Source organism: Oreochromis aureus, linkage group 15 (assembly GCF_013358895.1).
Source record: "Oreochromis aureus strain Israel breed Guangdong linkage group 15, ZZ_aureus, whole genome shotgun sequence".
In the NCBI taxonomy this organism is placed as follows: Eukaryota; Metazoa; Chordata; class Actinopteri; order Cichliformes; family Cichlidae; genus Oreochromis; species Oreochromis aureus.
In genome coordinates this window covers 6,266,385-6,294,072 of record NC_052956.1, presented here as the reverse complement: position 1 = coordinate 6,294,072, position 27,688 = coordinate 6,266,385, and the positions used below count along the sequence as shown (strand labels likewise).

Sequence of the window (27,688 nt, the reverse complement as noted above, 5' to 3'; positions counted from 1 at the left end):
TCATTCAGTACTTGTTTCTACTTTTTAGTCTTTACAAAAGCAGTCAGCAAACCAACTAGTGGATATTATTTTCACTGCTAAAATTAGCTAATCGCTAGACACTTTGACGCATAATCATACATTTGGCTTAAACATGTTTTCCATTGTAAATCTAATGTACTGTAAAGAAAAAACAAATGCTGCTTTACGCTTTTTATGAATTTGAACTCCAATAAAGTAATGTTCATGTTTTGGTGTGTGTGTTTGTTTGCTCGTCTCTGATTTATGAGTTAGTCAAACTGTTCATGCTGAAGCTCTGAATCAACATATGTAAACGATTAACTCATGTGGTGAGCTCATAGCTCTGCCTGCTTTTAGGGTAAACGCATCTTCTGAGGTACATCAGAAAACGCTCATGTCTTTCCTCACAAATTAAAGCATCACACTTCCTGGACTTTTAAAGGCAACATGGACATGAACTGGGAGATAATTATTATTATTATTATTATTATTGTTATTTTACTTTTAATTAAAACCTCAGATGAAGTATAAAGAGAAATCGGTGGTATCGCACAGAACTTCCAGCTAAATCCTTGTGTTTTTATGGCTCTGTTGTACTCAGTGTTGCAGGAAGTCTGCTGTGGTATGTGGCCTTAGCTCAGCACGAACCCTCAGGGTAATACTGGGGTGATAATTCCAAATTAATTAATAAAGAGCATCAGCTCAGTGCTGCTCTGTCTAAAATCCCATTTAGTCCCTGAGGGTAACTGATTTTCACTTCCTCCATTTCATTGGAGATTTGTAGAAAATGGTAATCTTCAGTTAAAAGTCATCGAGTGTGAATATGTGCAGAGTTCATGTACGTGTGTTGGTACATTTGCACGTGTTTGCATTTTTTTGTGTGTTCTGTTTATCTTCATTACCTGAAAGTAAATCATTTGTTTGCACAAAGGGCAACTTTACTTTACACGATTTTCTTCTCCCTCCTTTTCTTTGTTGGCTTTAGTGAAGTGAAGTGAAGTTATTTTGATTTTATATCATTCTAATATAAAATAAACTTAAATATTAGTTATATAGGACTTTTTTGTTTTGGTATTTTTGCTGTGTAATACTGTATTGAAATTGACCTAATGGCTCCCATTTATTAGTGGCTTAATGCTTTATAAACATATTGTATATACCGACTAAACATGTAATCTCTTACAAACCCCTAATAAGTCATTGTTTTGTTATTTGAGAGCTTTATAATGATTCTCAAGCATATATTTTAAACATTAAGTCTATATTGGTGCATTATCCACGTGACAGCACCCTTTAATAGAAATGGGAATATTGTGTTTGCACACTTGTAGTGCGGTTCCTGATTGGGGCCTGTTCCAATCAGTTTGATTGTCGTGGCGTCCGATGTTTTAAACAGCCCTGCTGACGGGTGTACAGCTCTATATTTTTGGGTAAATGAGATGACACTGATAATTTGCAAAAAGATGGATGAATGACAAGCTTGTTGAAAGCAGCACTTCAGCTTGATTGATGTGTGACACCGAAACCACAGACCCTTAAGGAGCTTCACTTGCACTACAAGTGTAGTGGCTCGCTCAATATAACTCTTGTTGCTTAAAGGAAAGAGAGACAAATGTTGTCATGCTTAATCAATCTTATAATTGAAGAAAGCTTTGCTGCTGTTGTTGGCACAGTTTAGAACCCATGCAGATGCTGTGGGACATTTCAATAAGCTGATGTAATAGCTTTTTAACCCTTTTCCCCCTTATTCTTCTCCCGGATGTTGTAATTACACAATACATAGTAACAGAGGTGCTACTAATTGTAGTACGGCAGGTGTGAAAACATTGTGTCTTTATTAGTGGGCACAAGCAGAATAAATAATTTAGAAATGTTGCATTCAACATTAAAAATCAGCAAGGAAAAGCATAAAAATGAATAGTTTCTATATTGTTAATGTTCAGTTTTAGTGTGTGCTTTCAAATCCAGCAGAAAAATGCACACGTTACAAGAGGCCTTTTGTCAGTGTGGTGGGAGCTGAAACAGAGACTGTACTCCAAGGGGGAAAAAAGTGATTGGCACTCGCTGGGTTTGGGTTTGATTCTAACTTTTACTGGAGGGACAGCTGTGCCTGTGATATCTGTGTGTACCAGGAAACAAAATGAATAAACAGTAGCTCATCTTTATAACTCATCTTTCTTGTTCAGATTAACTAATTGTATTAACTTAGTACACTGACCTGCACCAGGCCTGTATTATCGTCATTATAAACTCATATTTTTCATGACATTTATTGGTCGCAAGTGTATTTTAGTTGCTAATGTTGTGGTCAAATTTAAAGAAGTTCATAGTAAACAGTCCTGGAACATCTTAAATCGGTTGCACTCACTGTAGTGAATTAGAAAATTGTTAACTGGCCAGCTAGCCAGTATTACAGTTATATTCAGGGGTGCACATAAGTGGTCCGCAGGTACGCATTTGCTGTCAAAATAAAAGACGCGCACCAGATAAGAAGTTGCAACGCGCATTCGCATACATATAAAAGGCACTGTTTTTGTCCGCTAGAGTGGGATTTTCACGGCATATTCTGCACCACATGTCTGTGCGGTCATCATTTCTTTGAAGCCAGCTCACCTCCTGCAACCACTTTTCCGAGAATACGTGTGTTTTTGCGGTTCGGACTCCTTCTGACATTTCTTTGGAGGTGGAGGAACACCAAAGTAATTGCTTAAAGGAGCTTGCTTCTTTGACATCTTTAAGAGTTCTAAACAAATGTCTGTCCTCCTCCAGAAAATCTTATGTACGCATACGCGCGTTGCAACTTCTTATCTGGTGCACGTCTTTTATTTTGACAGCGAATGCGCACCTGCGGACCACTTATGTGCACCCCTGGTTATATTATTTTTCCCCATTTTGATGCCAGTCTACCTCTGATCTGTCTACACTGATCTATTGTGATGTCATCAGATTATTTGCAACATTTATAAAGCACCAGTCCCCGCAAGGTGCTTTATATCATAAGGTAAAGACCCCACAAAACTAGAGGGAAAACTGTCACAATCAGACAACCCTCTAAAACCAAGCACTTGGTGACAATGGGAAGGAAAATCTCCTTTTTTAAGAGGAAGAGACCTCAAGCAGAACCAGGATAAGAGAGAGGCTTGAGGGGTTTGGAGAAACAGAGAGCGCACAGAGACGAGGACTAAACATATATTACTGGAGCAGGAAGATGTAATGACACGCAGTATTGATATTGAAATACTGTATGTGGAAGGTGAAAAGATATGTTCAGATAAATTTTATATCTAGAGTAATGTACTTGATATATCAGTAGGATATTTCTAGCAAGTATTATCCATTTACACCATCTCAACTAACCAAGGCTAAGCCACACTAATTTGCCTTATGACAAACTTTGTTTGCAGTGTTTGTATAGCAAAGGAAAGTCCAAGGTCTGCGAGATGTGCTATTTTTATTCCAAGCAAATGCTGGCATCATTAGCTGACTGATTAGGAAACGACCTTGCTACTAGATCAACTTAAGTTGGAGCCTTTGACCAGTGTGTCCAAAGTTACCGTATCGCCCTCTTTTTATGTCATTAAAGGTACAGGAAATATCAGCGCATACACACCTGTGTACTTACAGAGCATGTTTCCAACAGGTGCTGGTAGAAGGCATCCGTCACTAGTAAGTCCAAAGTACACAGCTACAAGACAAACCTAGTTGCCCCTTCTTACATCATGACCACTATGATAGCAAGATGACACATTTTGCTGGCTTGCCTTATTATTTGTTTAGTTTATTTGGATCCTCTTTTGCTACTCTGCATCACAGACACTGATATTTCAATGGTACACAAAAAATAAAAATCTTAACAAATCAGCATTTCAAAATAAGCAAAACAATGCCTTACGCAGCTATATCCAGCTAAGTGTGTGAACTCCAATGACTCAATTTATAACTTTTGTCCATTATGTACCTGTTTCACGTACCTCTCCCTGCTCTTGTCTGTATGTGTCTCCAGCCGCAAAACAGGCCAGTACACCCTGCAACACAGCCAGAATGGACAACAAGGAGACAGATATGGCACTTCTGCTTCTTCTACCACCGGCAGCACAGAAACCAGCAGCACGGAGCCAATGTCACTACCCAGTCAAAATTCTGCAATCCAGCATTCCTCCAGCCCCAAGCTTGGATCCAGCCCCAAGACTGTCTCCAGCCACAGCCACAGCCCCAGGCACAGCCACAATTCCAGGTCCAGACCATCGCCCGCATGTCAGCGCTACAACTCTCAGGTAGCCAGCAGATTTTGTTCACTTTCAGTCTGTTGGGGCAAATACTTCATTTCATTCCAACATTATTCCGCTGTATAGGATTTTTTTTGTATTTTACAGCTCTCTGGTAGGATGTACAGTATTTTGACCCTCTCTTAGTTGCGCTGGGCGTGACACAGTATGCAAGCTCTTGGGTTTGCTTTAATTCTTATACACTTTATGAAAAGTGTGTGTGTGTGTGTGTGTGTGTTTGGTATGTGTGTTATGTGAGAGCAGACAGTTGGCGCAGCCAGTTGCTGCCACCATCTAGACTTGTTGAGACCAGTTGAGAGACCTGTCTACTTCATTATCTCTGTGGATCATATCTGGAAGATCGTTGAAATGAATTATTAATCGCTGAAACGGGGCAGAGAAGCTGAAACTGCGAGCTTAAAACCTCATTTTTCTGCGCGTCTGCTCATTTTGAAGGACTCTTTGGACGAGCTGCAGATGGACGACTACTGGAAGGAGGTGGAGAATATTTCATCCTCGGGCAGCGCAGGAGAGAGGGGAGAGGGAGAAGTTCAAGAGGAGGAACCGCAGAAAATTCCTGAAGGTGAGATACGCCTTAAAGGATAAAGGCGAAATTTAGATCGTAGACTTATTTGGACATATGTGTTGTTCCAGACGCAAACAAATTCTAATGTAAAAGTTCTGTTTCTACACTGGAAGAGGAATTCCTCACTGAAAGCTCAGTCTTGTCATTCATCTCTTTATGTAACACTTCGTAGGTCTCCCTCAGACCCTGATGTTTATACTCATTTTCTGCTCGTTTGCCGTCATTCGCATCTCTGTTTAAACAGTTTGGAGACACATTAAGTGTCTCGCTTTGAAGTAGTTTCATGTGGGACGTAAGTACCAGCTGTTTATCACACACCGCTGCTGGGCCAGCTCAGACTTGTGGATACTGGCTCTGTGTTGCCTTGCACAGTAGGAATGCACTTCCTATGCATTTCTTCAGTCATATTTAGCCTTTAGTGTGTGAAGACTATTGTTTTCTAGCGTAAACACGCTCTTCCTGTTAGAATATGTAAGCCATTTGTGTATGTGGTCACTCCTTTCCCTTTCCTGCACCTGTAGATTTGTTTAAGTAACGCCGCACCATCTCAGCAACCAAGTAGGGAATTGCCCATCATCTTCCCTTCTCAGTATTGCCCATTCTGTTTGTTTCTTTCAGAGGGTGAGCAGGAGGAGGCGTGGCTTGCAGAAGCAGGTCTAGCACAGCTTGTCGATCATTCAATCACAGCGGATCAGGATCAGGTGACAATTATATATCTTTTATTGAATTAATAAGAAGCTAGTCCAGGTACAGTTAATCAGTTCCATATTTTCAGTCAGATCTTGAATAAACATTGACTCTTTGTCACGTTTGAAGCTTTCTTATACAAATAAACATGTATGTGAGAAAAAAGATGGACTAATGTAAAACATTATTGTGTGAAAACAACAAATAGATTTAAGTTTGTGTTTGATCTTAATGTATTTATTGACAGGAAGAAGACAGTGCAGTTTTCCTTTCCACGCTCACCAGGACTCAGGCGGCAGCCGTAGAACGTCGCGTGGCATCAGTGCAGCAGACCTTAAGGCGACGTAACCGGCAACAACTTCCTAATGTTCGAGATATATTCCGACCCCCTGATAAGGTTAGCAGATAAATACTTGACATAAACTGCCAGCTCACCAGCCACATTGTAAGGTACACCTTTTTAACTGCTCATTAACACAGATATCTAATCAGCCAATCACATGGCAGGGACTCCATGCATTTAGATATGTAAACATGCTTAAGACAACCTGCTGAAGTTCAAACTGAGTATTTTGCAGTCAGTCAAACCCCACTGAGACGCTCGTGCTTTCTTGCTGTGAGTAGCCATTCTAATGCCTGATCACAAAATTAGAGCAATGGTTGATTTAGCTTAGCCTGGCAAAAGACAGTAAAGTTCTTGTTAGCTTGTAAAGAGCAGCAGTAAGTATACTATATATGATTCTTTCTTATTGAATAATTTTGTTAGCATTTTTATTATTTATTGGTCAAAGACAGTAGAGAATAGAGAGGAAAGCAGGGGGAGGGTTACCAAGGGGAAATGACACACAGGTTTTTGTCCAGGCCAGAAACAAACCCTGCTCCTGGAGCCCTTTGTAATGCTCAACACAGTGAGCTGTAGTGGTAATATAAAGAGCATCTTAAGAGGAAACATCACAAGCTGGTGTGGCATGTGCACAGCCCAAGACCAGGAAGCTCTGAAGTGAGTAATTGAAACTCCTCAGATCATCACTGGCACCTGAGCATATGGATGAGATGAGGTGTCTGCATAGAGCCCAAAACAAAAGACAACTCGCAACCACACCTTGCTGCCATCTGGACAGTGATGATCCAATTTTAGGCTGTACACTTTTTTTTTTTTTTTTTTTACATATGCATAATAAATATAGTGTGGATAACAAGATGTGGTTTTACAGCGGGGTACTTTCTAGGCTACGACTGTATCTTAATTTAGATACTTCTGCTAGTACACTCTCCATGTGGCACACTCAGCACACTGCATTCTTACTAGTGTAATTTGTGAGTTTTAACAGGGTAGCGCAGTCTTAAATCAAGCTAAGCAAGTGATGCTAGCTAGCGTTAGCATCACTATCATTGCTGGTAACTTATCTTCACTCCTGCTGGTGGAAAATTGTTTAGTGTTCCTAATCTTTCTGCTACACAGCTCAAATGACAACTATTGAGGACATTAAGTGTTCAATGCAACATTCAGCATTTGGATTGCTGTACCATACACCGGGGTCGGCGCCAAAGCAGATAAACTAGATGAACAACCAATTTTGATGGGGTTCAAGCAACTCTTTTTACTGTTCTTTAAAACACAGCAAAAACAAAAAGACAAGAACAGAGTAATGCTGCCAACTTTACAACCTAAACAACAAATTCAAGTATAAAGAACTAATCAGGACCCGGTATGCATAATAACCATAAATGCAAAGTACACTCATAGCAAATTTGTTTTGAAGTTTCAAGTGACGTTATACTTTAGAGTTGTTGATGACCATTTTTGGTTGAAAAGAGACACATACAAGGGTCGCAGACTTTTGACTGACTTGCATAGACCTATACCTGAGTCACTCCGCTATGCTTGACTATGTAGATCCTCTAAGCATTGTCAGTGCCCTTTGGAAAAATCAAAAGAGAACTGACAATGACATTTATGAGGTTTTCCCTTTTAGTTAAAATTAACTCGATGTCCATGAAAATAAACATATTCAGTGTTCTGTTATTTCACGTACCACAAAGGAAGTGGTCACAAATTTGTGTTTCACTTCAGTAGAGGTCTCGCAGTATTCACTTGCTAGTTCCCTAAACAAATCCAAAATTTTATGACATCACTGCAAATTCAGTACAGGTTAAAGAGTTGAGTGGAGTTATCGTTGATAAATTAAAAATAAAATAAAATACAGAAATCAAGATTTATAATCAGAAATACATTTAATAAATAATATGTTTAAATTTAAATCTGCTTTTAGTCCAAACTGTTTGAACAGTTTGAGCCTCTCATATTTATTTCATGCACGCTCACACACAGACTTTGTCCACTAATTAACAGAAAAGATAATGTGTAACAGGGCTTTCTATAAATTTGTGACTTGTTAAACTTGTTGACTGCTGTGTTGTTCACTTGTGTGCCTGTGTGTGTGTTTGTGTGTGTGTGTGTGTGTGTGTGTGTGTGTGTGCGCCTGTGTGTGTGTTGTGCTGTGTGTAGCAGGATGAGGAGCCTCAAAAATCCGAAGAGGGAAGTGAGAATGGACAGAAAGGTTCAACTGGTATGTGCAGCATACTCATGCAGACACGTTCTTACAATATGTGTCAGTGTCATAAATCACAAACTGAGACACCCCCCCCCCCCCCCCCCAAAAAGGAAAAAAATCTGCCTAGCAACACACACACACACACACACACATTTGGGAACTAACACGAGTCACTGTGTGATATGAGAACAATCAAGAGGAAGTAACAGAGTACAGTTGTGCCTTTTTTTTTCTTTTTTTACAATTCTGCAGGATTTTTTTGTAATGTTCACCATAATATATGTGACTGTATAATGAGCATAAAGTCTGGCAAAGTTCTCCACAACAGAGAAGATAACGCTGCAGAGAATAGGTTTTTTATGAGTGCTGCAGTGACTAATACGCTGCGCTCTTAAACTCCAATAAAACACATCCAGTTGTCTCTTTGTATACACTTGCACTTAGCTATCATAAACACATCTGTACTACCCTACATGTGTGGTCACAAGTTTTATTTCTTCATTGTGTGCGTCTGTAAACAGAAACGGAGACAGAGCTGAATGTTGAAGTGGCATTTTCAGAGCAGGCGCTCAGTTACAGGGACAACCACCAAAGTTTTAAGGTCACCCCGAGCCCTAACTCTGCTGACGACAAACTACCGGTGAGCTGCATTCCTGAGAATTTACACGGACACAAAGGTCATGGGCATAGTCACTTCCTTAACGGTGTTTCTTAATTTTTTTATTGTCTGAACATGTCTGTGCTTGTGCAATAGACAGTGTTGGTGCTTTAGAGCAAAAAGAGGATGCACTGATCATTTACATTGTCAGGCAAGCGTGGCAAAGCAATTCGAATTGCTCTCCTGTTATTTGTTGCAGGTCAGTAATTACCAGAAAGAGCAGAAGATGGATATGGCAGCACAGAAAAAACTATTTGCACAGGGTTGTTTTTTGCTGTGTTGGATTGCAGACCCTTATAATCAGATTTGTTTTTGAGTTACAGTTTGGTTGGAATTTGTTTGTTTGATCTATATACAGTGTTGGAAGTGATAAGCATTTTTGCCCTATATACAGTGTTGTTAATTATCAGAAAGTCTATGGCGTTGGAGCTGAATCTTAGTGACATCTGGTGGCTGAAGCTGGTATAACAGAACCATTCTACTGATCATACAATGTCAGAAAAAGGTTTTTCTGTGTCCATCATAGTGCAGTTAATTCACTTTTACACTAAACTGAATGTAAATACAGTCAGAAGTCATTTTAGCTTTATTTCTCCTCCCTAGAACTTTAAGCTGCTCCGAGATAAAACGGGTCAGACGCGAATAGGAGACCTGTCTCCTCTGGATATGAAAAAGGTAAAATGATGTAACACAGTGATCTGTGTATCTGTGCCTCCACATTCACTTACTGTTTAGTATCATCATTGTGTTTATCTGTGTCTGTGTGTAATGTTCTGTCAGGTGCATAGACTGGTGCTTGTGGAGATGACTGCTCTGTTTGACACTTCTGGGATAGACCTCAAGCCAGCCAAGGCCCTGAAAGTGAAGACTAAAGGTTAAACACACACACACACGAGATGGCCCCCACAGCCTAAATAGAAATGTCTCATTACACAAATTACACACTCAGATACGACAGATAAATACATTTACACACATATAAACAGGAAGCTAAGGTATATGTGCCTGGTTGGTATCTGTGCTTGTGTGCGGTGCTGTGCTTTTGTTTTACTCACTATTTGTTTGTCTTTGCAGAAAGTGGATTGTTTGGAGTTCCTCTTACCACTTTATTGGATCAGGACCAGAGACGGTTTCCTGGAACCAAAGTGCCATTGATACTGCAGAAGGTGAGCGCACTGACATTCACATATTTTAATCATGGTTTGTTTTTTTGCATGTGTGTATATTCAAGCATATTTCCAAATCTCAAAATTTAAACTCAACTCGTTGCCTTTGTTTGTTTTTGTGGTGTTTTTAAATGACATTGTTTTCTTTCTCTGGTCATAAGATTATCAATCATATCGAGGAGGAAGGATTACACACAGAGGGCCTTCTTCGGATCCCTGGAGTAGCCACTAGAGTCAAGGTTAGTTCAAGTATATTGTTGAGAACCGCCCCTCCCACAGAGACAATGTAAAATCTCAGGTTCATAAAAACGCCAAGCATAATAAAATCAAGCATCAACTTCCAATGCATATATATTCCCTATACCGTCTCCAACCACATTGTCCTTCATCTTAAGCTGTGTCCACACTGAAAACACTTCACCCATCATTCATCACTTTGAAGCTGACAGCTGAGAACCTGCAGACATTCCAGGCTCTGGTTGCCTAAGAAACCCTGTAATATATTTACTATTAGGTCATACATCAGTTATTGGTTTCCTGCGCTCCATTGGTAGTCGCTTCAGTTACTCACCTGGAAGTTGAGAGAAGTTTACCTTGGGTCACCATCAGTTATTTCACCCATGGTCGCTTGAATTGACCAAATGTCCTTCACTGTCGCTTCCAGTGGGAACGCAGCTTAAAACTGAGCTTTTCCTTCCCATGACATCACCTCTTTCTCTATTTGAAATGTGAAAGTAATAGTGTTGTTGATTGTATTTGAAGTTGATAAAGCCTCTCTGTCTGCCCCAACTCCAGTCGCTGTGCCAGGATCTTGAGTCTTCCTTCTATGATGGGACATTTTCATGGCAACAGTTGAAACAGCACGATGCTGCTAGCCTTTTGAAGCTGTTTATCAGGGAGCTACCCCATCCACTACTGACCGTGGAGTACCTCAATGCATTTATTGCTGTTAACAGTATGTTTCCTGTTTAATACAAGTGCTTCATACACACATAGTGAGACAACAAAGTGTCACACTCATGCTGTGTATATTTGTGTGCGTTCACAGATCTCCCCACAAAGAAGCAGCAGCTACAGGCTTTAAACCTGCTCGTCCTTTTGCTACCTGAAGCCAATCGAGACACTTTGAAGGTAGATTCGGCTTCATAGTCATCACATTTCTGCTCCCTATATTATTCCTTTATGACATGTGACTATTTTTGTAGTGAAATAAAAAATTGTGTTTGCAGGCACTGGTGGAGTTTTTCCAGCGTGTCATTGAAAATCAGGCCAAGAATAAAATGACCCTGAACAATGTCTCTGTCGTCATGGCGCCCAACATCTTCATGTTTAAAGGCTTTCGGTCCAAGGTTACAGAACAACAGGAGTTCTCCATGGCAACCAGCACAGCCAACATTGTCCGTCTGCTGATCAGATATCAAAATCTCCTGTGGACTGTAAGAAAAAAAAAATCTTAGCATTAAAGCTGTGCATGTGTGTCATTTGTGTGTGGTTAAACTTTGTTACTCACTAACCACCATTATTTTTTGGTTTTAATGGAGTATATCTCTGTGATGTGCCTGTCTTATCCAGATCCCCAAGTTCATTATGAATCAGGTCAGGCACCAAAACATGGAAAGTCAGAGGAAGCAAAAAGAGAGAGCTGTACGGAAGCTGCTGAAGAAGATAGCCATCGAAAGACCGTCTGAGAAAACTATCCCTGAGGTAAGAGTTTGAATTTCCTGGCTTCACTGAGATACTTTTTTAAATATCCTATTAGAAATCTATAAATTATAAACATACTGTATTATGTAATACAATGAAATGACAGGACTAGAGTCATTAACCTGGTGGCCGTGTACATCTTGTTTATCAGTAGAGGTGTCAGAGCAGACAAAGGGTTTCTTTGCATAAGGACGATGTATGACAGATTTAGTGTAGTTGAATATAATTGACTTTTAAATCACAAAAAGCACATAAGTCAGTCTGCCTATGATGGCTACAGATTTAACTGTATTTTTAGTCAGTTCGAGAAATGGTGACATCTAGTGTTGCTGTATAAAAGCACAATGAAGATCATGATGACTGAATTTTTAAATCATTTATACAGGAGCCGTTGTGCAGCTCACACAATCCTCCTGATTAGCTGTCGGCCTCTTTTCCTCACGGGTGTCTGACAAGAGTGATTGGTTAATCAGCAATGGAAGGGATTCTAGGCAGTTCTTTCTTTTGTGCAGTCTTGTGTTAAAATGGATCTGTTCCTCTTGACAGATTCTTAGTGGATGAATAACTTTAGTGATGTGAATCTAAACCTTGACTGTAGTTTATTAAACAGAGGAGCCACAATTTTTTTTAAGTCTACATTCTTGAGCTGTCATTAGTCCAGGTTTTAAGTAAGTACCTGGGTTATTTAGAAGAGTGATTTAGATGACCTTATTTTATTAAAGTGTTTACATCTGATGTAATTGACAGTCTGTTTCTCTTCTCTGACTCTGTGTACAAGCAGGAGACCTCCCAGGGGATTATCAGAGTCCACGCACCACAGTTCAGTAAAATTTCTATGGCACTTCAACTTACCGAAGACTTGCAGGCTTGTGATGTGTTAACACGCTTCCTGAGCCAAGACAGGTAACGTGTATATTAACAACACTGCAAACAGAGAAGCTCTCACATCCCCGCATGTCCTCTGACTACGTCTCTCATCTCTCTCATCCTTCCAGCTCATTGGCAGTAAAACAAGATGATTTGTGTCTCTATGAGATCGGCGGAAACATCAGTGAGTCATGCTCCCATAAAACTACATGTGTAAACTAAAAACATACACTACAATGCTCATAAACCAGCTTCTATGGCACAAATAGCCATTTTAAGTCGTGACAGTACATGCTGTCCATGTGTTTAATGTTTCTCTCCGTCTGCTCTTCTTCTTGTCGTCTTCGAAGAGGAAAGATGCCTAGATGGGGAAACATATATGAAAGACCTCTACCAGGTGAACCCTGCAGCAGAGTGGGTCATCAGAGCTATGCAGCGATGAGTTCATCAGGCCCTGCTTCATGCTGGACCTCTCTAAGTTGTCACCACTGTGTCCTGAAAGAAGAGGCGCTGCCTTGTTGTCTGTGATTCTGGATGCACTTGGAGTTTTCATATGTAGCATACATATAGATACTTTTAATTGATCCTCAAATTTGCCACAAAATGCACATTTTCTAATGGAAGAACTCATCAAAGCATATTTTATGTTATGTGGAAATACGTGTCCTTTTTAGTTTATTGCACAACTTAAATTCCCATACTTTTTTCTCAATGGGGAAAAAAGGAAAATTATTATTATCATTATTATTATTATTAACAGGAGATTATAGAGATTAATAGTTTGGTGCAGAAAACTAATATTGATTAAATCATAAATCAGTCATGAATAAATACTGGTCCATTTTTGTGGGCTAATTATGATTTTTTTTTTTTTTTAAATCTGTTTATATGTCTATTAAAAGTCCTAAAAATGATGTGTACAGCCACATTATTAAATAGCATTGAATCTGAGCATTTCACCAGGAAGGATGCTTTGGAGTGAAAGGAGAGCTTTGGGGCTCTGAAGCTGAAAGGTTTTGTAAAGCAGTGGTTTAGTTTTTAGCATAGAAGAAAACTGATCAAAAACAATGGATGTGTGAGTGTTTTACCCTACTCTACAATGTGAACAAGCACATGTGTACGTCATACACATGCAGTACTGTGTGTGTCAAGTTCACTTTAAGTATTGTTTTAAAGGGATGGACTGCTGACTGGATGATACATTTGCATGTGCTGGGCTCCAAACGTCTCTGTTCATTTGTTGTTTTATTCATTTTTGGCTCAGTAACATCCACAGTGTGGACATGAGCTGATATATTCTACTTTGGCAAAACATGCATTTAGACAGGAATAGAAAATCCCCATTTTATGTTTTTTTTTGGCATCTATTTGTGTTTCTCTCAGTTTTCAACAAAGGTCTTATCAGATTTAGTGCAGTTTCTCACAGTTTCAGCAGCCTGTGGAGGATTGTGTCTGCACGATAGAGCCACTTCTTTTATGTATAGCTAGGGAGTATTCAAAACTAATGACTTGGGGTTTATTTTGAATGATTTAGATTTTTTTTTTCTTTTGGAATATCATGTTTTTCTCTGCCTTGTGTCGTTTACTGTGATTTTTTCAGATTACTGTTTTTGTGTAACTGCCTCTGAAATGACCACTAAAACTGCCTGTAAATAAACATGCAGTTATTAATTACCACATCTGTTGGTGTGAGTGCTTATGTATCTGAATGACTTAAAAGTTCTTATACACTGGAAAAACTGTCGCAGTCCTGTATCTCTCCAGTTTTCAAATGTGAATTTAGTTTCCCACCACTGTTGTACTGACTTACTTAGAGTAACAGTGAGGTTAGAAATAATGAGGTCCAGTAGCTTGGATGTAAAGGGCTTGAGTCAGAGCTCTTGGCAGTTTTTACAGAAAGGGTGAATTAGTGTACAGGTTTTCTGTGAGTCAGATTCAGGGCACCAGATGCAAACAGACCACACTTTGTGGCAGTGACTTAATATAATATCCATAAGAATTTACACAGTGCTTTTGAATTTTAAACTAATATTCTAAAGCTGCTGACACCTTTATTATGTACTAGCACTACAGATTCCAGGCCTTGTATTCTTCACCTGAGCCTGTAAGCTTCATGAAACCTATTGATCAACCAGAAAATTAAAGGCTACTTTTGACTGCTCCCTTGTCACAAGGGGTCACCACAGCAGGTAGCTCCACATGTTTGATTTGGAAGAGTTTTTACCCCAGATGCCCTGCAAAGGGGATTTGTTTCTCCAGCTGGAATTGAACCAAAAACCTTTTGCTTGTAAATGTGCTTGATTCAGTTCAGTGTTATTTATGTAGTGCCAAATCACGAAAACAGTCTCCTCATGGCACTTTATATTGTAAAGTAAAGATCATAAAACAATGGAGAGAAAATTTCAGCAATCAGACTCTCCTGTGAGCAAGCACTTTGGTGACTGTGGGAAGGAAAAACTTCCTTTTACAGGGAGAGACCTCCACCAGAACCAGGCTCATTTGCGGCGACCAGTTGGGTGTGAGGGGAGGGAGACAGCACAAAAGATACTGTGGAAGAGAGGCAGAGAATAATTATCAAATACAAAGTGGTGTATAAACACACCGTAAGTGAAGAAGAAATACAGTGCATCATTGGAAGCTCCCAGCTGCCTACCTTTTGCAGGACATGTGGGACTAATAAAGGTTTATCTTATCTAACTAAGGGAAGGTCACCTGATCCAGCCCTAACTATATGCTTAATCAAAAAGAAAAGTTTTAAGCCTAATCTTAAAAGTAGAGATAGCGTCTGTCTGGGAGCTGGTTCCAAAATAGAGGAGCCTGAAAGCTGAAGGCTCTCCCTCCCATTCTACTTTCAAACAGAACAAGAAGTAAGCCACCAGTCTGAAAGCACAGAGGGTGATACGGTACTATGAGGTCTTTAAGATAAGATGGAGCCAGGTTATTCAAGACCTTGTATGTGAGGGGACAAATTTTAAATTCAATTCTGGATTTAACAGGGAGCCAGTGAAAAAAGTCAGTGTGGGAGAAATATGTTCTTTCTTTCTAATCCTTGTCAGTACTCTTGTAATGAATTACAATCCAGCCTAGAAGTAATGAACGCATAAACAAGTTTTTCAGCGTCACTTTGAGGAAGGATGTTTTTTTTTAAAACTTGCATAATGGCAGTTGATATGTGATAAGAGTTTTAAACCACTACACTATGAACGAAATATTAAAGCACAAATACTGACCCAGTGCTTTACAGAAAGAAACCCGCTAAAGTAACTAGCCAGTATTTATGACGCGTGTTCCAAAAACAGCAGTTGCAAAGTGATTTACAGAAAATAATCAAAGATAATAGAAAATTTAAAAGCAGGTTAAAAGAAAGCTAAAGTTGCGAGGGATTTAAGACACTGAAAAAAATTGCACAATTATTAAAATGGAGTTACGAGCAGCACAAACAGGACTGATCAGATTAAAAAAATATTGACATAACTAACAAGAAACAAGTAATACATTAATAAAAGACTTGATATTATCATATCACACAAAGCACTTCTTATTGAATACAAACAAAAGCCAGAAAATGGCTTTAGGTATCTATTGGCAAAGACCAAGCAAATGGACTGTAATGGATTAGTAAAACCAGTGGTTACTGCTTTAACCACAATTTTTAAAGTTGCCCAGAGTAGCAAAAGTAACAGGAATCAGTACTGACACTCTGCACAAGCTACTCGAGCAACGTAGAGCCTGAAGTATATGGAATAACTATAGTTAGAGATTAAAAAAAGTTTTATTGACATAGCATGACCTATAGTAATATTAACTGTCCCTGATTTTTCTTCTTCTTCCTCTTCTTTCCCCGAGAGCAGTTTCTTTATTATTATTTTCCCCTTCAAGATGGATAATGTGTTTAAATAGAAAACATGGGATTACCCAGCAGTTTTTAAACATTCAATGCCATACTGTCCGGGTTTTCCCTTTTTATTGTAGTTACATTCAGGCTTGCACATATTCACCTTCAGCACTTCAAAATGCATATTTTTATGGCTGCAACTGAACTAATAGCATGTCCAAACAACACCCTCTACCTCCCAGATTATTATTATCTCCTTAAAGTGTTTTGGTGTCGTGGACAAGCCCCTAAACTGGAAACATAACTGTGTACGCATCCGATTCGCTGACATATCTTTGGCCCCTATTCATTGGCTACTGTCAATCTAGGCGCAATGTCATTGGTCGAATCACAAGAAAAGGAAGTGGCGATCAGTAGTGTGGGCTCAACGCTAAGTAGTATTTGGGTGGTGTATGTCAAAGGGTAAAGCTACTGGCTTTCGTCCCTAAACGTGGATGTTTTGAAGTGTCAAGAGGTACTCGTCATCCAGTTTTTGGGCCGAGCAGTTGAATAGCAGGCATATATTATTAACGCTGTCTTGCTAGCCTTTGTTGCGGCTATGTAAAACTAGCTTGTTAGGTTTACGTCATTTCAGCAGGTGCTACTCTGCTAGCTTAGCTTCACATTGGGATCTATTAGCTTGCTAAACAGCTACAGTAGCTAAAATTAAACAAGCTGGCATCTAGAGGGAATACGGCTCAGACTAGTGTGTGACAGGGAGTTTACTTATGGTACTTCTCGTAGTGTGACCCGAGACTGCGACTGGATGTTTAGTAATAGAAATAGCAGTAGTCACAGCTAGCAGATTGTTAGCTTGTTCAATAACAACAATGGGCTATAAGAAGTGTTTGAAAACAGCAAGGAGACTTTATTTTTGGGGTATTCTCTTCATAGTGTTCATCAAAGGAGTAACAGCTGGTGAGTATGAAATGCCGGTGGTGTTGAAACACTCACTATACGCGTCTTAAAGTGTCAGAGCACCTGTTTTCGTCTGTTACATTTCTTTGACTGAATCAAAACAACACATCTCTCACTGCTGCAACATTAATGCTTTTTAGATGAGGAGCAACACCAGGACGAAGCACCAGAGTTAAAGGTGTGTCATGGGCTCTTTGGTGCATGGTTAATGCTGATCATAGACTCATTTGCAAGCTGGTCTCTTGGGAGTTGTATGTAACACACGATTTTGTATACGTGTTGCCGAGAAAAGTTAAAGTAAGAAGTCATTCAACTTAAAAAGAAATTGAATACACTGCTAAGTTTGCAAATGAGCCTCATGCAAAGGCATTGTTTTTTTTTTTATACAGTGTAAGTTCCCTCCTTTAGTTAATCCTTTGTAATAACCTCCTGTTGATTTCTCCAGTCCTACCATGACCCAGACTCTGAAGAGGAAGATATTCGATTATCACCAGAAATTGTGGCAGGTACTTCTATGACCACTGATCACTCCCACTCTGAAGAGGAAACACAGCCCCCTTTGGAGGGTCTAGAAGGAGAGGAGAAGGAGGACCTACCTGACCCGCCGCCTCCTGTTGAGGAAAAACCTAAAGAGGGTAAGGTGTAAGATTAAAAATAATCCACACAGCAAAGGCTTGAAAAACAATCACAATTAGTTGATTAACTTTTGAGATGTCAAAGTTGTTAAATATTTCCTGATGTTTTTACTGTATTGATTATTAGAAAATTAGTTTTTAGCGTTTCTATTTCAGGTCACAAGCACAGGCTCTGCTTTTTCTGCCCATGGCTTAGGAAGAAGCTATGGTATACTTTGTTATTTGTGACAAAATGGCTTTTGAGTGCAGTGGTTTTTTTTTTTTTTCCTTTCCTGCTAATACCAGTGATGGCTTTGATATTCTTATCCCCACTTTTTACACTAAAAAATGTTATCAGTTTTTAAAAGTGGTTGCATCTTAAGAGCCCTCTAGATGGCCCAAACATGCGGCCATGACAGCTGAATGTAGCTATTTTAATGGGTCATTGAGCTATTTGTTATCTGATTATAACAGTGTAAAGTGGTGGGATTTCAGATTGGGACTTGGAGCTTCAAATGTTATCGTTGATTGCTTTAAAGTGTTAAATGTTTTGTCAGAAGATAGTTCCCTATGCGTTCTTAAAATAAAGAGCCTAAGATGTTAGCATGCTACATGGAAGGAAAAGCTTATTGATATATTTTAACGATTTCTAGTCTGAACCTAAAAATCTTTTTTTTGTAGTAGTGCCTCGTAGTGGTGTTATCACCTGTCTCATGATCTCAGCATTGAAAACAAGCTATTTCGTATTATTTTACTTTGTAAGCTTTGTTTAGTGTTTAACATGTTAACCTGTTTTCACTTTGCCTGACTCTGAGCTAAGCTGCATGTGGTTTCAGGGTAGAGCCACATTTGATAAACGGTTAAACCCCCGTGAGACGCTGAACAGCTTCTCGCACCTGTGGCTCCTCTTGCAGTGCAGTTACATCATTTCACTTGGGGATTGTTTGCAATTACCCTGCTAGCTCATTGCACAGTTGTATTACTGAACTTGTGTGAAGGAGATTTATTCAGATTAACGTAATTGTGTGTGTAAAGTTGCGAAAACTCTATGGTAATTGTTTCGACTCCTCTCTCTCTTTGCGATTTTTCCACACCAAAGTCGATGGTGGAGCAAAAACCAAAAGATTTAAGAATATAAAGAAAAAAAATATTTTTCAAATTCACCACTTAGACCTCAGGTCCATCAGTATCTTAGAGGAAAACAGAGTTTATTTGTTTTAAATCAAGTATCTATTATATATCTTTTTTTTTTTTTTTTTTTTTTTTTTTAAATACAGTTCCTGTGGTGAATGGAGGTACAGCCCATGGAGAGCCCTGCATATTCCCCTTCCTCTTCCAGGAGACAGAGTACATGGAGTGTACCACTGATGGGCGGGGGGATGGACGGCTATGGTGCGCCACGACCTACGACTATGACCAGGATAAGAAGTGGGGTTTCTGTGAGAGTGAGTTAAACACCTTAAAACCTTCACAAATGAAATACTATTGTGATTCATTTTAAAGCCAAAATGGAGTCACATTAGGGCGCTTTGGTATTAAATATATTGCATTGTACAGTACAGGTCCTGAGCCAGCCTTCATTTAATTATGTTCTGCTTCCAAGAAGCCAGACCTGCTTTTAATATTTAAAGTGATCTTGAGCAATAGTTCATCAGGCTTTCTGAAGGGCTTTCAAATGTTTTCTTTGGACTCTGCTGGTTTTTCACTCATTTTCAGTCCAGTTCAGATGAACCAGTTTGTCTACAGTAGATGAACAGCATCAGAAGGTCACGTCTTTAAGAAAAAAGGAAAGACCTAGTACAGGATTTAGCGATACATCAGCTGACCCCTCTATTATTCACCAGTGCCTCATCAGAAATGGTCTCAGTGGAAGGATGGAAGTCAAGGAGCTATTCTTAAGGAAGAAATCAGTGGCAACAGATGTTTTGAGGAAGGGATATTGATAGATTGAAACAAAATGCAGAAAAAATACAAATAAGTTTTAAATATCCTTCAAGAAGCCTGGGGAACAATCCCAAAGACCACTGTAAGAAATAACAAGAAAGCTTCAAATAGGCCATACCAAAGATTGGAAACATGCAAACTGTGTTTTTGCCTTGTATGCTGTATTTCCATTACGTTTGCACATTTCAATAATAATATGTCCCATTTTCCTAGTAAAATATAAATAAATGAGGGGTGACTCGAGACAATATCAGGAACACGACACTTAGAGGTTATTTATTTATTTTTAAATTTGGCTAAAGTTTGTTGAGATACTGGTGATCAAAGGTCACTGTGACTTTAAAAGTTTTTCCCCTAACACATGAATTCATGTGTTAAACTGTCACTGATCATTGTTTTTTCTTCTCAGTAACAGTCTTGGTAGAGCTAAACGACTACTGAAACCAGCCTGAAGATATTATTATGACTTTGTTTGCATAACTGCTACTGCTACCAACCTTTTGAAAACCTTTATTTCCTCTAAACAGTCTGATTGGCTTCTCCTCTCTTTCCCTCAGCGGAGGAGCAGGCACAGCAGAGGCTTCAGGCTGAGGAAACTGAGAAGCAGTATCAGACTGTCCTGCGCATGCTAAACTCCACCACCAGGAAGACTCAGAAAAAAGAGTGAGCTTACTTTTAGTTAATTTGTCTGGTTGTTGTCAGCCTAATTTTGACTCTTGAAGAAGAGTTTGTAGAAAGCATGTGGATTTGAAATCTTTTTTAGATGAAGCAGAAACAGAAGCTTTCCAGTTTTTGCCCACACTCTGTAATAAGATAAAAATCGGAAAAGGAACAAAAGTAAAGATGCTCTATTCAAATTGAAGATTTTGGCAAGGTTACATTTTTTTTACCAATTTTCTTTTTATTTGTTTAAGTTAAAATGCATTTACCCACTACTGCCTTCTGGTCATGAATCTCTAAGACACTTTACCCTCAAACTTTTTATTTCACAGACAATATTTGATGTTATTTTACATGTCGATTGGGTTCAATGTCCATTTCCTGCGTGTTTTATTACCAGCCAGTGCTTGCGTGCCTTCCATTTGCACATCCTTATTTGCTTTAGCTGTCACACTACTGTTTGTCATGTACACATTATTTTTATGTGAACATGGATTCAACTTCGCCTGTGCCTACTCTGCTTATCTTTCTCAGATTATATGAAAAGCTGCTAAAAGTGGCAGAAAAAGGCCACCAGAAAGCCATGGAGAAGGTGGCGTATGCCATGCTGTTTGGAGATTACATGAACCAAAATGTTACCAAGGCCAGAGAAATGTTTGAGAAGCTTGCCATGGAGGGCTCACCTAAAGCTCAGATGGTAATGATCTCGCTCATAATTATACACGTCTCTTGAGAAAAGTGTTGGAAGCCTGTTTGCAGGTTATTTGTGCTGAGAGGTGCAACTCTGTGACACTCTGCTCTGTTTACTTTTCTTCAGGCTCTTGGATTTCTCTATGCAGCAGGGCTCGGAGTTAACTCAAGTCAAGCTAAGGTATGTCTATGCTCTGTAGATTTGTCTTACAGTATATGGGTTTGTCAGTAGTTACTTATGTTCTGCCATGTTCTCTGTTTTTCAGGCCTTGGTTTACTACACCTTTGGTGCACTGGGTGGAAACCTGGTAGCTCATATGATTCTGGTAAGCTGATTTTTCTGTCAGTGAAGAAATGCTACAGTCATGCTATTTGTATACTTTAATAAAAATGACACTTCCTTATATTGTTTTATTAGGGCTACAGATACTGGGGAGGGGTGGGTGTTCCCCAAAGCTGTGAGTCAGCACTAACGCATTATAGGCTTGTAGCAAATCAGGGTAAGTGTTTTGCATTACTATATTCTAGTGCAGTAATAGTTCTTGCTGGGCTAATAACACTCTTTCCTCTGCCAACTTTAGTGGCCAGCGATGTTTCCCTGACGGGGGGCTCGGCGGTGCAGAGGATCAGACTGCTCGATGAGGTGGAGAACCCAGGATCTACCAGCGGGATGTTGGAAGAAGACCTCATCCAGTACTACCAGTTTCTAGCGGAGAAAGGCGACGTCCAAGCTCAGGTAAACTGCCTTTTTGTGAAAGCTGCTGACTGTGGGGGGAATTAACAAAAACTACATGATATAGTCGCATGTCCACACATTTTTTTTATTATTATTATTTCTTTCTTTCTTTACCATTTTTGCTGTTTGTTATGGTCAGAAATAGGAAGTAGCTTGAATGGATGCGAGTAATTTACTTTATTGTATAAGAACAGAAATGTGGGTCAGACTTGGATTATGCATGCACGTTATGTAATGTCTAAATGTGAAAGGGCTACATAATGTGTCATTGCTGGGTAGTATCAGTCTGAAGGCTTGTAGTTTTTATTTGATTACTAATTGAATGTTTTACTTAGGTGGGCCTGGGTCAGCTGCACTTACATGGAGGACGTGGAGTAGAACAGAATCACCAGGTAACTTTGTCATAAATGTCGCTCACTGTATTTTATTTATTTGTATTGCTTATTTTGTGAGTTGTGAGTTTTCTCTGTCAAATACATTTATGCTGCTTTCTGTCCAACAGAGGGCGTATGATTACTTCAACCAGGCAGCCAATGCAGGGAACACGCATGCCATGGCTTTTCTTGGAAAGGTGGGTGAGATGGAGGCTCACTCACTTCACTGTTATGTCACTTTTTTTTTTAAACAAACATTGTTTTTTCTTTCTTTTTATAAAATTTTTCAATCATCACCTTTTTCTTTTCTTTTCTTATAAGAGCAGGGTTTTTTTTCTTTTTTGCTTTTATTGCAATCTTTTCCATTTATTGCATATTGTGTTGTGAGGACCTAAGAGACAGTTTAGTTATAGAGACAGTTTAGAATAAAACCAGCTTGGCATTGATGTTTTCACAGAGGGCAGTGTATTTGTGTTTAAGGTATAAAATTTAGCTTTTATGTCTGTGACTCTCCGTTCCTCAGATGTATTCAGAAGGCAGTGAGTTTCTCCCTCAGAATAATGAGACAGCCTTGCAGTACTTCAAGAAGGCTTCTGACCTGGTAAGGATAACGCTGTAGACTAAACTGGGTAATTTATTCACTTTGAGCTTGCTCACACACTCACAGCTGAATTCTGTTACCCTTTCTTTAAATATTAACATGCAGTAATCGTTTTTACATATTCGTTTACTTTTTTTTCCAGGGTAATCCGGTGGGACAGAGTGGGTTGGGGATGGCCTATCTTTATGGTAGAGGTGTGCCAGTGGTAAGATTATTATTATTATTATTATTATTATTATTATTATTATTTTTTTTTTTTTTTTTTTTTTGATATCATATATTTTGATAGGATCTGTACATATAGATAAGATCTCACCTTCACTTTTAGGCACTTGGAGTTGAAATAAAATTTTATATAAACAATAAAGAAAAAACATTTTATATAACAGGCTTTTATTTTGATGGCAAGCTGTCAGTGTCTCTACTGCTGAAGCAGCTATTGAAAAGTTGTGTGTTTGTCTCCAGAACTACGAGCTGGCCCTCAAATACTTCCAGAAGGCAGCAGAGCAGGGCTGGGTGGATGGACAACTCCAGCTGGGCACCATGTATTACAGTGAGTTTTACAGCTCAGTGTGTCCTTCAGTGTCTCATTGCGTTCTTTCATAGTTTTCCTCTCGCCCGCTGTCTGTTTAGGAGTCCTCAGTCTTCTCTCTTCTTCACATAATAACATTTTTGTTCTTCTTACTCTTGTTCCCCAGATGGCATTGGCGTGAAGCGTGACTACAAGCAGGCTCTTAAATTCTTCAACCTGGCCTCACAGGCTGGGCACATCCTGGCCTTCTACAACTTGGCCCAGATGCATGCTACTGGTACTGGTGTGATGCGTTCCTGCCACACTGCTGTAGAGGTTAGTCCACCCTAAATCTGCTGCTTCTTTCACTGTTAAGAGATTGTCTCTCCAACTTGGTGTCTCCTCAAACATTTATCATTAACAGCAGTGGCTTTTATCTGCACTTTCAATACAAATTGGAAATGTGTATGACACTGTGTGTCTGTGTCCTGTTTGCAGCTTTTCAAGAATGTGTGCGAGCGTGGTCGCTGGTCAGAGCGCCTGATGACAGCCTACGGCAGCTTTAAGGAGGGTGACCTGGACGCTGCACTGGTTCAGTATCTGCTGCTGGCTGAGCAGGGCTACGAGGTGGCTCAGAGCAACGTGGCCTTCATTCTGGATCAGAGTAAGAAAAACCAAGACATTAGTATTTAACCATGGTAGCGCATGATTTTAGCAACTAATTTATGTGCACTGCTTGTAGTATTATAGCCATGTTTCAATGCTAGTGTCATGATCCTGCTACGCTCTTTACCTTTGTTAGAGAGAGTTTCAGGTCTCATTTTAAATGTTTTTATTTTTCATGTGTTTGTGTGAATTATGCCACACAGAAGGGGCAAGGATCTTCAGTGAGAATGAGACCTACCCTCGTGCATTGCTCCACTGGACAAGAGCTGCAGCGCAAGGTGAGTTTAAACAAGCTCCGTCTCCTCGTCAGTGTGAGCGCCGGAGCAGTAGAGTCACAGTGCACTGCAAGTTTAGGGAAATGCTTTAGGGAGATGCGTCATGATGTTCAGCTTGGGAACATATTGCTCATTACACATTTCACTTGATGGAACTGTGATGCTGTGCAGACACTGGCTGTGAGCACAGCTGCAGCTGCTCTACTTGGCTCTGCTGTGCTGTGTGAAACAGTTATTAGTCAAACTTTGGCTCCTTTTGTGGTTGAATTTGTGCTGCTGTGGATGTCTAACTCCTGCTAGCTGAGCACAGTTCTATTAGCAAAGAAAGTCTCATTGCGCTGTACAGAATTTGACCCCACTGTGGTTTTATCAGGTGTAACCAACGTGGTACCAAAACTCCACATCCCTTCAGAAATGGAGACATTTCACTACAATGCTCAGCTAGCACAACCGGCTCAATTTACAGCACACACACCACTGCACATAGTTTGTGTTGCACTTATTATCAACAAGCGTGTCACAGCCAACAACCTTAACAACAAAAGCCATGGCAACAGTGAGCATCACAGCTCCAGTGTGTCTCATGCATCCTCCATAGCTATGTATTATCTAAGTCCAGTGGAACAGGCTAATGCCAGAACAGCCATAGCTGCTGAGGGTGCACTGATTCTCTCTGGGGTCACCATAAATTATGATAATAGAGCTCAGCCTGGATAAGTGTGAAATACTGAGAGGTGAACACGAAGAAGGTTCACAGAAGATTTCTAGCCGTGACTGTTTGCATATAAAACCAAATCTTACACATGTAATTGTCCTTGTAAGGTTACACCGTGGCAAGGATAAAACTGGGAGACTATCATTTCTATGGCTACGGAACGGACGTGGACTACGAGACGGCTGTCATTCACTATAGGTTGGCATCTGAGCAGCAGCACAGTGCACAGGCCATGTTTAACTTGGGTTACATGCATGAGAAAGGCCTGGGTATCAAACAGGTGAGCAGGACTCACTAAACATCACCTGGCTCTCTACATGTCACAAATTTGCGCTTTGTCATTTAGCAAAGTCAGTGTGGTTGTTAACTTGATTTCTAATTCTGAATTTTTCCATGCTTTTTTGCTGCAGGACATCCACCTAGCCAAGCGGTTTTACGACATGGCTGCTGAGGCCAGTCCTGATGCCCAGGTTCCAGTTTTTCTGGCTCTGTGCAAACTGGGCCTGATTTACGCTCTGCAGTACCTGCAGGATCTTAATGTGAGTATTTCCTCCTGAATTCTCAAGCTGTCATGCTAACCGTATGGTTTTCAGTAACACAGTCTTGTACTTCAGATAGTTTCAGAGATTCTTCATTAGAAAGAAAAATTATGTTTCTTTTTCTTTTATGTTTCTTCTCCTGCTTCTCTCAGTTGAAGGAGCTGATTTCTCAGGTGGACCTGGACCAGCTGCTGGGCCCAGAGTGGGATCTCTACCTCATGACGGTCATCGCCCTACTGCTAGGCACAGTTATCGCCTACCGACAGCGCCAACACCAAATCATAGTGCCACCTCGCCCACCTGTCCCAGCGCCTCCTCCCAGACCGCCTCAGGAACAGCCACAGGCCCAGGCCGAGCCCCAGGCTCAGGAAGAAACACCAGAGCAGGGCCCGGCCCAGGAAGAAGAGGAGCAGCACTGAGAGGGAGCTAGACGGAGTGAGGGTGGTGAAAGATGGACAAGCAGCTCACTGCATGGAGCACCAGTAGCTGAATACCTGCTACTTTGAGCACCTCTCCCACTCTGCCTGTTCCCCTCCATGTGTGTTTTTTTTTTTTCTTTCTTTTTTTTAAAGGCTTGATGATGGCTGCTGAACTGTTCAGTCTCAACTCTTTCTTCCTTTAAAATATGCTGGTCTTCTGCTGAAACCGACACATCGTGGGTGTTAGTGGACAACACTGCAGTAGAGAGAGTGTTTGGACTTGGTACTTTTTGACTCAGGATACTGCCAGAAGTTCCCCCTGTGTCCTCAACATGGAATTAGTCTTGTGGTTGCCAGATCAAAAGCATTACGAACTCAACTGAGAAAATTACACTCGTTAGACAGCTTCATTCCCAATTTTGTTCAGTATTTAAAAGAAGTCTGCGTGGAAAATGTGAAGTAAAATCATTTTCATTTCTAGCGCTGGTCTACTTGGTAAAAGAAAGTCCTGATTCTCTGCATGTCTTCTCTGATCTCTTTGCAGACTTTGAGTTTAGCCTTTTTTTTTTTTTTTTTTTTTTTTTTTTTTGAGCTAACTGATGAGTGAACAAATTTTACATTCCTTTATGCTTTGCAGTTTTGCATTCATTAGTTATTTTGGGTGACATGTTGTCAGATCAATAAGTGCTAAATATACTAAAACTATGCTGAGTCATCAGTAGAAGAACAAGAGTTTGGGAAGTACTCACTGACAGAAAAGCTGGGCTGTAAAGTAGGTGATGTTTGCTGATGCACACGGGGATTAAAATATATACAGAAACATCAAAGTTCATTTAAGAGCAAGCGAGAGGAATTTAAACTTTTTTGGAAGTTGTACACTACAATATGTGTACATTTTTTTTTTTTTTTTTTTTTTTTTTTCCCCAACACTGTTCTTTGATTTAATTGTTGTTGCTGGTTTTGAAAGGCAGCTTAGTATTTTATTTTATTTTTTATCATTATTTTTTTTAATGCCAACTGTTATCTGGAGCTGCCTTAAAGATAGCAACAACTTAAACTTTGCGTTGTTTCTACAGTAGAGGAAGTGGATCACATTTTTTTCCCTTTTGTTTTGTTCTAAAACTTCAGCTGTCGTGACAATTTCCACCCCCTCACCAAACGTCCAAGTTGGAAATCTGCCTACACTTCTGAGATCAGACGGACATGAATCTGAGGCTGCATTGAAAAGCAAACAAAGCCACGGTTAGACCATGCAGCATTTCTGGAACCAAGATCTGAAATTTTGCTTTGTTTTTTCACTTCATTTGTTTTTTTTCTCGTTTGTTCACTTCCACAATATGTACTAAATTTAGTGTTTAACTGCCAATAGATATGCATGATTGAACCCCAGAAGGAGAGTGAAGTGTTGTTTGCAGGATGATAAGAAAGAAGTCCAAACTGTTTCCTGCTTTCACACATCGGCACCCACATAACTCACAATTGGTCTGAAATAAAACACTGGGCAAAGTTACAGAGAAGAATTTTCTTTTTTTTCTTCTTTTTTTTTTAAACCATTAAAACACGTTTATAAATAAATTAATAAATGATATATGGATATTTCAAAGATTTTCTGAATGTTTGATTGCCTAAATGCTTGGATCAATGATCATTTGTAGTTCGGATAG

The 27,688-nt window shown here is 39.7% G+C and overlaps 2 protein-coding genes across 3 annotated transcripts in view; both read left to right on the top strand.

The window, feature by feature from the left end:
• arhgap18 (Rho GTPase activating protein 18) overlaps positions 1 to 14,167 on the top strand; it is a 28,786-nt gene extending 14,619 nt beyond the window's left edge. The window contains exons 2-18 of one of the 2 annotated variants that reach the window (XM_031755110.2): positions 4,004 to 4,274; positions 4,722 to 4,848; positions 5,470 to 5,552; positions 5,786 to 5,935; positions 8,051 to 8,108; positions 8,615 to 8,733; positions 9,355 to 9,426; positions 9,532 to 9,625; positions 9,826 to 9,917; positions 10,079 to 10,156; positions 10,713 to 10,872; positions 10,966 to 11,048; positions 11,147 to 11,353; positions 11,490 to 11,621; positions 12,403 to 12,524; positions 12,617 to 12,672; positions 12,839 to 14,167. In XM_031755110.2, the coding sequence (XP_031610970.1) occupies positions 4,004 to 4,274; positions 4,722 to 4,848; positions 5,470 to 5,552; positions 5,786 to 5,935; positions 8,051 to 8,108; positions 8,615 to 8,733; positions 9,355 to 9,426; positions 9,532 to 9,625; positions 9,826 to 9,917; positions 10,079 to 10,156; positions 10,713 to 10,872; positions 10,966 to 11,048; positions 11,147 to 11,353; positions 11,490 to 11,621; positions 12,403 to 12,524; positions 12,617 to 12,672; positions 12,839 to 12,930 (1,996 nt within the window). In that variant the 3' untranslated portion in view covers positions 12,931 to 14,167. Of the gene's footprint in view, positions 1 to 4,003; positions 4,275 to 4,721; positions 4,849 to 5,469; positions 5,553 to 5,785; positions 5,936 to 8,047; positions 8,109 to 8,614; positions 8,734 to 9,354; positions 9,427 to 9,531; positions 9,626 to 9,825; positions 9,918 to 10,078; positions 10,157 to 10,712; positions 10,873 to 10,965; positions 11,049 to 11,146; positions 11,354 to 11,489; positions 11,622 to 12,402; positions 12,525 to 12,616; positions 12,673 to 12,838 lie in introns of both variants that reach the window. The other variant, XM_031755109.2, reaches the window with a different exon arrangement.
• A 2,566-nt stretch (positions 14,168 to 16,733) lies between these two features.
• Positions 16,734 to 27,534, top strand: sel1l (SEL1L adaptor subunit of ERAD E3 ubiquitin ligase). The gene is made up of 21 exons (XM_031755165.2): positions 16,734 to 17,280; positions 17,421 to 17,458; positions 17,726 to 17,915; positions 19,172 to 19,339; positions 20,396 to 20,501; positions 21,033 to 21,195; positions 21,316 to 21,369; positions 21,455 to 21,514; positions 21,607 to 21,688; positions 21,770 to 21,924; positions 22,260 to 22,316; positions 22,427 to 22,495; positions 22,822 to 22,899; positions 23,042 to 23,104; positions 23,365 to 23,452; positions 23,598 to 23,746; positions 23,909 to 24,074; positions 24,280 to 24,354; positions 25,174 to 25,346; positions 25,477 to 25,605; positions 25,758 to 27,534. Exons 1-21 carry the CDS (start codon positions 17,193 to 17,195, stop codon positions 26,022 to 26,024), a joined length of 2,418 nt encoding a protein of 805 aa, XP_031611025.1. The 5' UTR covers positions 16,734 to 17,192; the 3' UTR covers positions 26,025 to 27,534.
• The last annotated feature ends 154 nt before the right edge of the window (positions 27,535 to 27,688 follow it).

Excerpts from the sequence above, each read along its gene's own strand:
- sel1l (XM_031755165.2), top strand. The coding sequence starts at position 17,193 with ATGGGCTATAAGAAGTGTTTGAAAACAGCAAGGAGACTTTATTTTTGG. Across the intron at positions 21,370-21,454 it reads TTAACTCAAGTCAAGCTAAG|GCCTTGGTTTACTACACCTT; the intron begins GTATGTCTATGC and ends TCTGTTTTTCAG. Across the intron at positions 25,347-25,476 it reads AAGGCCTGGGTATCAAACAG|GACATCCACCTAGCCAAGCG; the intron begins GTGAGCAGGACT and ends TTTTTGCTGCAG.